The 14,887-nt window shown below is 34.0% G+C and overlaps 2 protein-coding genes across 2 annotated transcripts in view; both read left to right on the top strand.

Moving 5' to 3' along the window:
• The window catches only part of LOC113522130 (TATA-binding protein-associated factor 172), a 64,366-nt gene that overhangs the window by 2,537 nt on the left and 46,942 nt on the right, over positions 1-14,887 (top strand). Inside the window, exon 2 of the mRNA XM_052894720.1 lies at positions 11,399-11,446. Coding sequence (XP_052750680.1) covers positions 11,436-11,446 — 11 coding nt within the window. The 5' untranslated portion in view covers positions 11,399-11,435. The remainder of the gene's footprint in view (positions 1-11,398; positions 11,447-14,887) is intronic.
• On the top strand, positions 768-8,725 carry LOC128200647 (uncharacterized). Its single transcript, XM_052894733.1, has 2 exons — positions 768-3,936; positions 4,461-8,725. Exon 2 carries the CDS (start codon positions 5,032-5,034, stop codon positions 6,547-6,549), a length of 1,518 nt encoding a protein of 505 aa, XP_052750693.1. The 5' UTR covers positions 768-3,936; positions 4,461-5,031; the 3' UTR covers positions 6,550-8,725.

Genomic DNA, 14,887 nt, shown 5'->3' with positions numbered 1-14,887 from the left:
CAAAGTCTCCCTCTGGTGGAGGGAGACTTCGAGATCTCCACATCCCAATGTGGAATTGGAATGTGTTGCTCTTTTTCATAATTTGCCAAATTTTCAGGTATAACCGTTTTTCATTACTGTCATATACCTACAGTCCCATAAAATTCACACTCGAGGGAGCGGCAGTGTTATCATGATCAAACATTGCAATTACCTAAATAAATTGCGTCTTATCCTGTTTGTACAACGATAACTCGGAATTCATGCATATTATAGGGAAATCTTAAGGGAAATTTCAAGCATGGCACAAACTGTCATCACTTCCATTAATCTGTTAAATAAACTACTTACGAAAATCCAAACAACGTATCAACTAAATAAACCGATTCTATTAATCCCTTTCAAGCGATAGGGATTAGTATGGGGTTCCCTGACGATTTCGAACTAATTTTGTAACATATTAAAGTTTCGCATAGCGCCAGCCCCAGCCCTTGATCAGGGTAGAGTGAGATTGCCTTTCGGCGCCCTTTGATGGACGTTTTCACTTCACGAAAATTCTATTTTGATTTTATGTTAAATCGTAATGTAATATTATATAAATATATAAACAATAAAATAGTGTGAAATAATTAATCTATATATATATATATATATATATATATATATATATATATATATATATATATATATATATATATCTGTATTGTTTGTAATTATAAATTACAAAGTAGATTGAATATTAAAAAATGGGGAAGGCTTATGTATTTAATAATAATAATAAAATTTATTTTGCCCAATTCTGTTTACACAAATAATATACAGATGAATTCTGGAACTACTCTTTTTTAAAGTTGGCTAAAAATGTATGGCTAATATGCATTTTACTTTTATCAATTTGTTCAAATATGATAGCATTATGTACCCGCTATCAAATATGTGTTTCCATGTATAGTGACGTCATTCGACGCAACGCCAACGGTAATGATGTAAATACCTACATAATAATGGAATGGTAACCCCGCCTGCGCTATCGGTATACGCTGGAGGGGCACCAGTGAGACATGATACGTGCATGATACGCAAGGACGAAAGTAGGTCAGTTAGCCGATCGTGACGAATTCAATAAGAATTAACAATGATAGTGTCCAGAAGGAACCGCGTGGAAGTCGACCTGATAGAGTATATTGCTAGTCGTGGAGGTGTAAGATCCTCATTACTAACCATCCATTTTACCCCACGGTGACGATATATAGTTTCGTAATTGGTATATAATTATATTGTAATCCACAAAAAAAAACCAACTTCAATTATGGCAAAACCAATTATTTTGATTTTAAATTACTGAACCGATTTTGATAAAATTTCTATTAGAACAATTTATATGTACCTATTTTTATTTAATAGGATATATCTTCTAGATAAAAAAAAAACAATTTTTCAAATTGGTTCAGAGCTGACGGCGACATGAGTTAACAATCATAAAAAAATATAGAGAAATTGGGGACTTCCTTTTTGAAGTCGATTGAAAAGTGCGATCGTTCTCTGGCGATGGAAAATATCGTTAACCAACCAAATTTTAATTAATTTAATCAGCTTAATAACAGTATGGCATGTATCATTGCACATATGTATAGATTATAAATGTACAAATCTTTCAAATCCAAACTATTACTGTAGTCTAACTATTTATTGTATAACTACTCGTAGTATTGGAGTTTTTATAAATTTTCGTCCTAATAATTATATATTATGAATCTCATGTCGTGGCGGCCTTTAATTGAGGCAGCATTTTATAATGTAACCATATTATAATGTATTTTAAGTAGATATAAATGTATGCTTTGTTGGTTGTCCTTAAATAAATAAATAAATTTATCCGAACGATGGCAAAAGATTCGCCCTTGGCATGCTAACTTCTAATAGATATGTTAAATGCGTACTAAAGCAACAGTTGAGTTCCTCGCCCGTTTTCAGCTGAAATTGCATTACGAATGGGCAGTAGAATCATAAAAAATGACTATTCAAAAATGTTTAAATTTAATTTTATTTCAATAAAAATTGTACTTTTTCGTATCGACTATAGCTGTGTAGGTCCCGGCATAGAATAGGCCATCCCTTACTTTCCCGTGGGTATCGTAAGAGACAAGTAAGGAAGCTTATGGTTGAGGGATGGATAGCAATGTCCCACTTAAAATATCACCAAAAGCCAAAACTGCGGTTGCCAACCCGCCTGTCAAGCGTGGCAACTACTAACAAAACCCTCTTATGGGGGAGGCTATGTTCAGCAATGGACAGTTAACGGCTGATACAATATCGACTACATCATCATCATCATTACATGTCATTATATCGACAACTGTTGAACATGGATCTCCCTCATATTTCACAACAAAGTACGCCCTAAGTTACAGATGGGCAAAGCACCGGGTTTAAACCCGGTGCTTTGGTAAAAACCCAATAAACACCCATAAACTCCCATAATCACCCAAAAAAATAGGTTTTTACGTATTTTTTTGAAAATATGTAAGTAATACCAATAAATTATTTTTATAAATTGTATTGATCAATTCTACAATATTAAATAAAACGTTAACTAATAATATTTCAGGAAATTTTAAAAATCTATATATAATAAAATGAAAGTAATTAATTTTCAGTGTTTTCATGTTGCAGTTGATCAACATGTTGGCCTTTTGCTTCCCGTAGATACTTTAAAATTTCTTCATAACACCTCGTTCGCACACATGGCCGTATATATTTAAATTCTTGAGCCACTAACAGTCCGAAATACTCATTTCTTTTATCCTCTTCTCCATAAATTAAGCATTTAGAACAGTTTGTTTCTTCTTTCAGTAAATTTTCTTTTACTTTATCCTCGTTTCTTTTCTTTGTTGCGACGACGCTGGGTAAATCATCTGGACACTGGGTCTCACTATCGCCAAATATATTTGGAGATCGGCTTCGGCTACGGCTTGGCAGACATTTTTTTCTTTCTACAATTTTAAATTAAATTTATTAGAATAAATGCTTCGAACACACGCGATCTAAGTACCTTTTGTGTTTATTATACCTTACCTACCTAGGTATAAAAAGAGTACTTACGTAGATTTTCTTTTATTAACTGTTTTATACGAAGATCTTGATCTCTCAAATTAGCATCCATTTTACTTCCAGTGATTATCAACTAAATTAATAATCCACAAAGTATTAAATAACGTTTTTATGAAATATTTAGCACAAAAACAATACCCTTTAAATATCGATCGTCAGTAACTGTGGCTGACTTACCTATATTCTAGCAAGCAGGACTGCCAGATGTGAAGGGGAAATCCCCAATAAATTGTTGCATGTGACTGATGATGTGAGCATGTTCGTTTCATAATAAAAATGTTGCCAGGTAACCAAAAAGTCGTATGTTTTTGTGCGAATTACGATCATAATCTTTACGATCGTACATTAAAAAATAGACAAATAATAGTATGAGTACGATTTAAATCGTATATCTGTCAACCCTGCTAGCAAGACAGCGACAAAATCACGTTGCATAACAATGTAGCCCAAGCTTATATCTTATGAAATATACGGAAGAGATACGGACTTAGAAAAAACAGAAATGTTGTTCTTTGTGGAAGTCATTGATGAAATTCTATGTATTTTAGCCCGCAAACTTTCTTCAAACAAAAACAGCGCCATCTAGTATCGAGTTCTGTAATTATCTCTTTGTTTATGGATTTGAAGTAAGACCGCCACGCATGCAATACATTATGACTGGGGATTCCCCTATTCGTCGACGCTGAATATGAGGCGACGACAATCACTGTCAAACGTGTTCACTATTACTCTGACTCTGGTAACGTGACTTCCTGGTAACGTGTTAGGTAGGAAAAGCAGTAAAAAAGTGCATATTAAGGGAGCAGATTTGAAATAATATTTATACTTAACAAGAAATAATTAAAGGTAAGTGGATTTTTGAATGATACAATTATATCATGATCACTTAACAATTTTAACTTAAAATTAGATGTATTATTACAAGCTTTTATTTAGCTTGCGTTATGTAAATAAAAGTATGTAGGTATGTTCGTATGTTGATGCAATTATCCTCAATCCTCAACCGACTGGGATAAAATTTTCCATACACGTTTATTTTGGATGATAGTGCATAGTTAGCTGAGAGTCGTCATTGGATAATAATGGTGGATAGCCTAAGATGTGTACTAGATATTTATTTTTAACATAATATGCGTAAGTACCTAATCGAATTAAAGAAGTTGCTGAGAAAAATACAGAACAATACGATAATAAACTAGCGTCTGCGTTTAATCCTCCGAGGAGATGTAATTTTACAAAGGCTTTTTGTATTTATTTTATTATTTTTTTAATAAATTTATTGTAAATAACAAGAAATAATCATTGTAAAAAAATAGGCACTCTATTGTTGAATTTTCGTCAGACCAACTAATCATCGTTCATTTTTTTAGGTTCAATGGGGAGACCTAAAGATTTACGCATATGGGAGCACTACCGTACTTTACCAAACAAGTCTGTTTCTTGCAAGCTTTGTAATAAGGTCTACAAATTCAGTAATGCTGCCAAAATGCTTCAACATCTTATCACTTGTCCAAAATCTCCAGAAACATTAAAAGACTCTATGAAACTTATAAAAGATAGCTCGTCCAAAACCAAAATGTCTGGACTGCGTGAATTTACTGGGTACAGAGGAATAACACCTGAGTCCTCAGGAATGGCAACGCATGGGGGGTATCATGGGCGAAACAGTATACTCTGTTATGTCCATGGTACTGCTCGTGTCTATGGGCGGCGGTTACCACTTTCCATCAGGTGGGCCGTCAGCTTGTTTGCCATTCTAAGTTCTATAAAAAAAAAAAAAAAAAAAAAAAAAAAAAACTGTCAGAGATAGAGACAAATGATTCTTTTATAAGCCCCTCGTCGTCTGCTAACACTACAATAAATGCTGAGTTTCAAGACACCGATGATCATATAAAAACAGAATTAGCGAGAGCTATATTTGTAACAGGGACGCCATTATCGATGGTGCAACATCCTTTATGGATACAATTTTTCGAAAAATTGCAACCAAAATTTAAAATACCTTCACGTAAAGCTTTAGCGACAAAATACTTAGATAAAATATATAGAGAAATGCGTTTTGAGTTAAATGAGGAACTAAATGCTTGTAGTTACTTACACCTTCAGTGCGATGGCTGGTCTAATTTAAGAAATGAAGGAATAATAAACTTTCTTATATCAAAACCTCAACCTGCATACGTTAAAAGTTTGAATACAGAAAGTAATCCTCACACTAGTGAATACCTTAGCCAAGAAGTTGAAAAAGTAATGAAAGTGTATGGAGCAAATAAGTTTCTTGTACTTATTGGCGATAACGCTAGAAATATACAAAAGGCATTCGAATTAACAAAACTCAAATATCCACATGTTGTTCCTCTCGGTTGCTGTGCACATATCCTTAACTTGTTGTGCCAAGATATTGTAAAGATACAAGAAGTAACTGTGTTTATTATGCAAGCCATAAATATAATAAAAACTGTTAAAAGGAGTCAACGATTAAGTTCCTTGTTGATAAAATCAAGGCAGGGTGAAGATTCTACACAAACACTAAAATTGCCTTGTGCTACAAGATGGGGAAGTCATGTTACTTCGTTAAAAAGTTTGAAAGCAAATAAGATAGCTTTGCAAATATTAACAGTTAGAGAAGATGTGGTAATTTCAAGAGATATTAAAGATTTAATTCTAAGTGATGATTTCTGGACGAAGACAGGGGAATGTATAAGTATTTTGGAACCAGTCACTGAAAGCATATTTTACTTAGAGAGCGACCAGAATCGTTTGCATCGCACATACATTACATTTAGAGATGTACAAGCTAAGATACGTTTTGCATTAAATGAGATTTCGACATTGAGCGAAGAAAGCAAACAGCAGATTCTAACATCAGTATCTTCAAGATGCAATATGGCAATGAGGCCAATACATTTTGCAGCATATATTCTAGACCCCAGGACTCTAGGAGTCGAACTTACTCAAGAGGAAGAACTTAAGGGTATGGAGTTTATCTACAATTTAAGCCAACACTTAAGTTTGTCAAATGTAATGGCAGATTTGGCGTGTTATAAAGCTAAAGAAAACTTTTGGGCCAGAGGATTTGTATGGAGCTCATTAGATAGCATTGAGCCCCTAATATGGTGGAAAGGTATTTGTGGTTCCACTGAGTTAAGCAAAGTAGCGATTCGTATTCTATCAGCTCCCTGTACTTCGGCAGCCACTGAGCGTTCCTTTAGTATCCAAGGCTACATACATAATAACAAAAGAAATCGACTTACAACTGAAAGAACTGAAAAAATTTCATTCATTTGTTATAACTGGAATCTTAAACATAAAGCTGAATGCGAGGACATTCAGTTTAATGAAGAAAATACCTTAGAAGCTTTCATTGAGCAAGTAAATGAACATAACAGTTTAGACGAAATAGAGCCTATCGAACCTATACAATTCATCGCTTGTAATAACTCTGAATCTGACAGTGATTGACTGTAGTTTTACATTTTACTTTCATCTCTTTCTTAATAAACTCAAAATCAAATTAAAAGTTTTTTATTCTGTAGGCTGCATAATAATATTGTCTATGTCCAGTATAGTGGACGTCTTGCGGCTGAGATGACGATGATGAAGTACAAAATCATAAACACCCAAAAATTTGGGTGTTTATGGGGTTTAAACCCAATAAACCCAAAACACCCGGTTTTTACCCACCAGACTTTAAACCCACCCAGGTGGATTGCCCATCTCTACCCTAAGTAAATACTCGGCGATGCTTTTTAACACTTCACTCTATCACGGGGAGTATAGCGCCCCACTATACTTACGTATGCCTGCTCGACCCATAACAATGATATTCGATAAATTGCTTTTACCCACGATTTGATCCGCGTGACCGGGTTATGTTTACTGACCGAGATAAAAAGTATACTATATACTTCTCCATCTTATATAGTGCTTGAATACCAAATTATACAGTGAGTGTGGGGAAAGGGATTGTTGGTAATGGGGTCTAACTGACCTATTGCTAGCAATACACCCTGTCAGGTCGACCTCCACGCGGTTCCCCCTGGAAACCATCGTGGTTAATTCTAATGGAATTCGTCACGATGGGCTAAGTGACTTGCTTTCATTGTCACCTATCATCCCTCACTGGTGCCCCGTTGGTGTATACCGATAGCGAAAGCGGGGTTACCATTCCATTATCACCCATTAAAAAAAAATATACAGTGATTGGTTTAACTGTTAAGACGCTATAAAGTAAAAAAAAAAAAACTCACTTTACTAAGGATTACACACAAAGAAATTAATTGTTCTTATCATTACATTTGTGTGCAATAAAGAATAAAAAGAAGGTAACATGTTAAGGTGCTTCATCCCATCGGAGATCATTTTTGAAACGTCATTCAGATTGCGTTAATAGTAAAAAATCTGAAATAAATATATATTAAACTACAATCTGTTTGAAATTAATTAATTTAAATTATAAGTTACTTTCATTGTCTAAAAATTGATATTTCACCAAAATCCGATAAACATACATGAAATTATAGTAGATACGTTTTTCTTCTATCTTAATCTGTGCATTTAATTTTAAATTTGGCCAAAATTTTATTGTTAACACCTTAATTTGTGTCAAATACATATCGGAAAGTTAAAAGGGTCTCCGCGCAGGACGCACGCGGCAGTTTACCGATTGTACTCAGACGGGAAACCCGTGTCCCAAGGTGTCGAAAATTCTGCGGGATAATGCTGTTGACTTTCTTTGAGTACATAGACTATTTACAAATAGTTTCAAAGAAATGGGCTTGACGCTCGGATCGACGTATCAACATTATTAACCCTTTTCGATGTTTCTATTTGTGAGTTGTTTGTAAACGCATGATTGTAGTAAACTTTTATCATTATTAGGTCATTTGTTAAGATTGTACAGTGTCGTATATACGATAATTATATATAAATGTTATATAATATTGTATACAGATTATATTTTATAAATGTTGTTAACTAATTAATTCAGATAGTTTTATTTTTTATACAACTTAGAATGGCAAACAAGCCGACGGCCCACCTGATGGAAAATTGTAACCGTCGCCTATAGACATGAGCAGTACCATGGACATAATAGAGTATACTGTTTCGCCCATGATACCCCCCATGCGTTGCCATTCCTGCGGACTCAGGTGTTATTCCTCTGTACCCTGTAAATTCACGCCATATCCCACCCTTCAAACAGAAACACAGCTATGCGAACACAACTGCTTCACGGTTGAAACACGAATGGGACAGAGGTACCCAAGCAATAGACTTTTGTACAAAGTCTCCCTCTGGTTTGGGGAGAAAAGACCGTTAGTGACGGGTACTAGTGGCCTCATTGCTAGCAATATATCCTATCAGGTCGAACTCCACAACGGGCTCTCTAGAAAAATTCGCAATAAATTTCTCATGAATTCGTCATGATAGGCCAATTGATTGATCTGATTTCATTCTAACAATCCAAGTTTGTACTTTGTTATGTTAGATTTAAATACTTAATTTGTTTCATCTCAAAGGAATTGTTGACAAATGTCTTTGACAACCTTATTTAGGATTACAGTTGTGAGGATATTTATTATTCATACTAATATTTTCCCGCGACTTCGTCCGTGTTTTATCGCGATAAAAGGTAATTAATGTCCATCTCCATCCAAAAATACTACATATGACCAAGTTTCTTAACGATCGATTGAGGTTTTTAGACGTCAAGAAGTTATGAACAAATTATCACATTTATAATATTAAAAAGGATATCGTGTTATGTAAAATATATATATATATATATATATATATATATATATATATATATATATATATTATATGATACCGATTACCAACTGGCGAGTAAAGCTTTTTTATACATATTTGTGATACGTAAATTTTTCGTTGACATTCAGTTTAGTAATCAACTTCCGAGCACTTTTGTTTTACGAAATAATTCTGCACACTTGGGTACTCTTTGTCAACCCGATCATTCTTAGCTGGTAACGGGAGAAAAAGCTAAAAGGTCAAGTCGGAATGAAGCACCTTAATAGGCATGACTTATGAAAACATATTTCCAGAAAACCTTTACGTATTTTTTTTACTTTAAGATTTCCTAAAACCTTCAATAAATTTATTATTCTTTCTTATAATAAAAAAAAAGTAAGTAAGAGTTTCTCAAATTAAGCCATAACTTCAGAATGTAACGAAGCAAAATAACCAATAAAATAAAATAAAAACTTAGAAGAAAGTGGGTGTGCACCATGTCAATTGCAAAATATTTACTAACATTATAAATGTAAAAGTGTGTTTGTTTGTTACCTTATAACGTCTTAACGGCTTAACCAATCACTATGAAATTTGGCATACACGTACACGTACTATATGGAATGGAGAATGTATTGTCAAATTGATGATTTAGTTTGGAAGTCACATGAAAAACTTTTTTCTTTTTTTAATAATTTAATGAAAAACATTCTGTTTTGTGAACAAAGAATGTATTTTCAAACGATTTCAAAAAGATGGAGGTTCTTAGTTCGGTTGTATTTTTTTTTTATGTTTGTTACCTCATAACTACGTTTCCTTCATTCTTTATTTGAAAGAATATACTTTCAGATTGGTCTTAATTTTTTTTTTATCAAAATCGGCTCAGTAGTTTAGTGTTTAAATCAAAATAACTATTTTTGCAGTAAATATTTTTACAGTTGAAGTCGGTTTTTTTGTATATATATAATAATGATATATATATAACAATGATGATACTAAAAGACAGCTGCTTTTGATCCAATGTGTTAAATATTTCTATACCGTCTATGATGTAGTGGGGGTAAATATAGAGCAATGTGTATATATTTTAGTTACAATATCTATATACTGATCCAATAACGATTATTTTAAAAGTCTGTTATCCAAAAAATATTGGATGACAGACTTTTAACATATTCGAAAATAGATATGCGACCGATATGGGCGATATCGAAATGGATGATCACTTTTTTCCGCCATCACTGTCCAAAGAAACCCAAAATATAGGTATTGAATCGGTATCCATATTACGCATGCCTACTTCGATGTTTACAAGTAACAAGACAATAGATTATTAAGTTTAAGGTACGATGGGACTGGCGTGCCTAAAAGGACAAAAGTCCTTAAATAAATAAAGATAAAAAAAAAAATAGACAATAGATAGAATTTAAGATAACATGGCAGAGTAAATTAAAAAAAAAAAATAGTCAAATGCAACACGAGTAGGAGTGCAACACAGATGGTTGACCTTCAGATTATGTAATATTGTACAATACGATTTTTATTTGTTTATTTTTTACATTTGGCTTATCTTTGCACCGTACTGGGTAGGTATTACGTGGTAGGTACTACTATAAAATAAACGCTTGGAATTAAAAATTATTGTCGCATGCTACGTGCTTCGAGCAACGTAAAACCGCCACTACTGAGGCCTCTGTGTTTTCAATAGGTCTCTCGCGTAGAGGGCGACAGTTTCATCGTCAGGTTACATCAATAGGGAGGTTTTTTTTTATGCAACTTAGAATGGCAAACAAGCTGATTGCCCGCTTGAGGAAAGGTTATAAACTAAAGGAATCCTATCCTATTAATATTGTAAATGCCAAACTTTTTATGGATGTTTGTTACACTTTCACACAAAAAATATTGAGCGGATTTGAATGATATTTGGTACAAAGTTTTTCCTTTCTTAACACATCGGTAAGAGTTGATAACTTGTCGCTCCCTTCTTTTGGGCTTGAAATGCCTTCTGCACTCGCTCTTGTACGAGGTGAAACAGTAAAGGCTGTCTGGAGATAAAAAATAATATATATATATATATATATATATATATATATCATATACTGATTTACGCGGACGATGTGCATGGTACTACACATCTCTGTAGGCGATAGGGATCACTTTTTCCAGATCATGAATTGTTAGCTGTTTAGTATCATTAGAAGAAAAAAACACTTTAACGTCTTAGGACTAAAGTGTTGTGCCTTCGTCCCCAATTATTAATAATAGGTGATCTAACTTTGTCGTATGGTCCTAGCATAGAATAAGCCACCGCTTCCTTTCCCTTGGGTGTCGTAAGAGGCGTCTAAGGGAGTTAAATGGTCCAGTGATGTGCAGTAGCGTCCCTCTTAGAACATCACCAAAGCCTAACAGTAGTTGTCAGTCGGCTTGCCAAACGTGACAACTACTGGCAAAACTCTCCTTTTGTGAGAAGCTTATGTACAGCAGTGGACGGTTGATATGATTAAATGAATGAAAACCTAACTGAATATCATAACCAATTTTAATGTCTTTGTTACAGGAGACACTATATGGTCTGAGTTGATTGCGGACTCAAAATGACGTCGCGGTAAGTGCCTCTCTCTTTGTCATTATGTACAACAGCATGAGTTTATCAATGATGCTGTCCTTTGCTTCATTGTCTTTTGTCAATTAGCTGTTAATCCCGAGGTCAAATTGACAGGGCAAAGTGTAACAACGGTAACTCCAATAATAGGATGGGGGAAGGGGAGGGGGTACAAATTGTTAGTAATGCGGTCTTACAGTTTTGAGATGGCAACGTAGTTTTATTCCTTCCCATTTGAGCGCTGACTGTTCTATTAACAGATTTGTTTGTACCTTGTCTACAGTAATAATAATTATATCTTATTTAAAAAATAAAAAAAAAAGCTCTTCAAACTATTTCTGGATAAATATTATTATCAGTAAATGAGTTCCTAAGTGATGGAAAAATTATAAATGAAATAGATAAATAGGTATTGTGTACCTTACGTTGTAGCTTTTATATTGTGAATATTTTTTATTGAATTTATATTTGTTAATGAATTGACATGACTACATATGTAATAAGTATAGTAATGAATTATACAAAAAGTAGCAAAATATTATTTCAATATTTAATAAGTTTTAATATATGCACCCGTACATTGTGGCTGAATAAGATTGGATTATAATTTCCTTCTAACGTCTATCTATCTATCTATCCTATTTATGAGCTGCGCTTTTGTCAATGGAGCTCTTGCCACTCGCTACGATTTTTAACGAGTCTCTTCACCTCTTGATACGACACGACATCGACTCCTTCCTTGATCTGCCTGATGTAACTATGCCCTGGTCTCCCTCTTCCCCTCCTTCCTTCTATCTTATTTTCTATTATATTGTTCATAAGTTCGTCGTGTCGTATCAAGTGTCCTAACATTTTTCCTCTTCTGACTTTAATAATTCTTACAATTTGTCTCTTTTTTTAACCCTAAGCACTTCTGTTGTAACACATATAAAAATGTACCTTATTCTAGCAAATAAGTGAATTCTAATTTTAAATTCTCATTCAGGAGTTGATGTCATTTGAAGTTATTTATTACTGAACATCATTATTTTTCCATTTTTATTAAAAACACCTGAATTAATTATTATTGTACGTATGGTTTGTTTAAATAGAAATTAATGAAAAGATAACCTAGTTGTTTTGATATAACAACGTAAACAAATCGAAACATTCAATTAATTAATTGATTTTTTATTTGTACAATTGTTAATATTGGACGTCAGCAGATAGTGAGGTCCGGTTAATTATTCCATTCTTTACATTTTCGTTGGGTTCTATTAAATAGTGTATAGTAATTTTCGTTCTTTGCGTATATATGTGGTCCTTCAACTTAAAAAAAAAAGTCTGTTTAGAAATTGTATTCTTTTTTTAAACGGCCTTAAAAATTGGCGGATTTAATACGCCGTTGTAGTGCATAACTGATTCAATACAATCTTGATCAACTTATTATTTTATATAGATTACTAGCTTTTACTTGCTACTTCGTCAGCGTGACTGAGATATGTTTACTAACCGGCATAACAAATAGCCTTTCATATTCTTCTCCATCCCATACTAACTGATATGTATATAGCAAATTTCATAATGATTGGTTAAGCCGTCAAAACGCTATAAGCTAACAAACAAACAAATTAACTCACTTTCATATGTATAATATTAGTAAGGATTGATACTAATAGCTCTAGACGCGCGTTGTTTTGTTAGACAGATAATTTCGTCAACTAATTATAATATTATTGTTTACATTAGATTATCGTAATAGCTTTATTGTGACAATTGCTTTGGCAACTAGATTCATACACTTGGAAAATGTAGATAACATTTTATAATGTACTAGCCGTTTCCCGCGGCTCTGCTAGCGTGAATCAGTACATAAAGTACCCTATGTGTTTGAAACAATTGTGCTTAATTCTAACATAACTAAATAACATAATTTGAAAAAAAAAATCCAACATTATGAAGTTAGGCCAAGTATATGGATAATGGAACGTTTAGCCCGCCAGCGCTGTAAGAACTGGAAAGCTGGCTCCAGCAAGAGATGATAGGTAAAGGTGAGTGTAGGTCAGTTTTTTTTATGGGTGATAATGGAATGGTAACCATTCCCTCGCTATCGGTATATACGGATGATAGGTGAGGATGAAGTAGGTCAGTTAGACCATCGTGACGAATTCAACAAGAATTGTTCACGATGGTTTCCAGGGGGAACCACGTGAAGGATCACTAATAGGGCATATTGCTAGCAATGGGGCTGTCAGACTCCATTCCCATAATGACGAATTCGGCAAGAATTAATTAAGAATTAACTTGTATAAAAAAAAAGATTTTTTTTATACGACTTAGAATGGCAAACAAGCTGACGGCCACCTGATGGAAAGTGGTAACCGTCGCCTATAGACATTAGCAGTACCATGGACATAACAGAGTATACTGTTTCGCCCATGATACTGCCCATGCGTTGCCATTCCTGAGGACTCAGGTGTTATTCCTCTGTTCCCTGTAAATTCACGCCATATCCCACCCTTCAAACCGAAACACAGCCATACAAACACAACTGCTTCACGGTTGAAACACGAATGGGACAGAGGTACCCAAGCAATCGACTTTTGTACAAAGTCTCCTTCTGGTAAGGATGAATGCAGACCAGTTAGCCCACAGTGACGAATTCGACAAGAATTAATTAAGATGGTTGCTAGGAGGAATCGCGTAGAGGTCGACGTGATAGGGCATATCACTAGCAGTGGATCTGCTATATCCCTATTACTAACAATCCTTTCCCCCTACCTAGTAGAAGTGAGGTAACACAGAAATATCGATCGCCCAGATTAATTACGTAGTACTACGAGTTTACGTTTCGTATGGGCCACGTATTCATACGCCGTAGGTCATAGTTGGACGCGTGACGTGGACGCCGGATAAGCAAAATGTTATAAGTGCTATTTAATGAATTTTATAGAAAAACAAAAAAATTAAACTAAACGGCAAAATGTGTGTTACAATAATTAGAAATGTAAATCTCTGACATGTCAAGACGGTTAATATCACATCTTTGTATTTTTGAGATCTTTTCAATGAATAAAAAATGAATATCAATAAAAAATATTATCATTCTTGGGAGACTGGGTTTTTCAGGTAGATAAAAACTGTAACACTGCGACCTCTGGTAATCTTTTATGCTCGCCATTTTTAAATTTCGCTGCTAATTCCTATCAGTGATAAGAATTCTAAAATTCTTCTAGCTGTGGTGTTTTTAATTTTCTCAGAATATAAAGTGTATTTGCCAAAGTAGATATATCGTTTATGTATGAATAAAAAAAAAGTTTAAAACAAAGAAATTTTTGTAGTTAGGAAAGTGGACACATGGCTAAATCGCCATCAAAACACCCTGATTAATTTCTTAAATTATGGCCTTTGTTGCGGAATAAAACTGCGTTCAGTGATATATGTATGTAATTCAACATTGTTTAA

This window comes from Galleria mellonella, unplaced genomic scaffold (genome assembly GCF_026898425.1).
Source record: "Galleria mellonella isolate WM207_F2 unplaced genomic scaffold, CSIRO_AGI_GalMel_v1 utg116, whole genome shotgun sequence".
Lineage (NCBI taxonomy): Eukaryota > Metazoa > Arthropoda > Insecta > Lepidoptera > Pyralidae > Galleria > Galleria mellonella.
The sequence above is the reverse complement of the archived record's forward strand: the minus strand, read 5'-3'. Positions and strand labels throughout refer to the sequence as shown.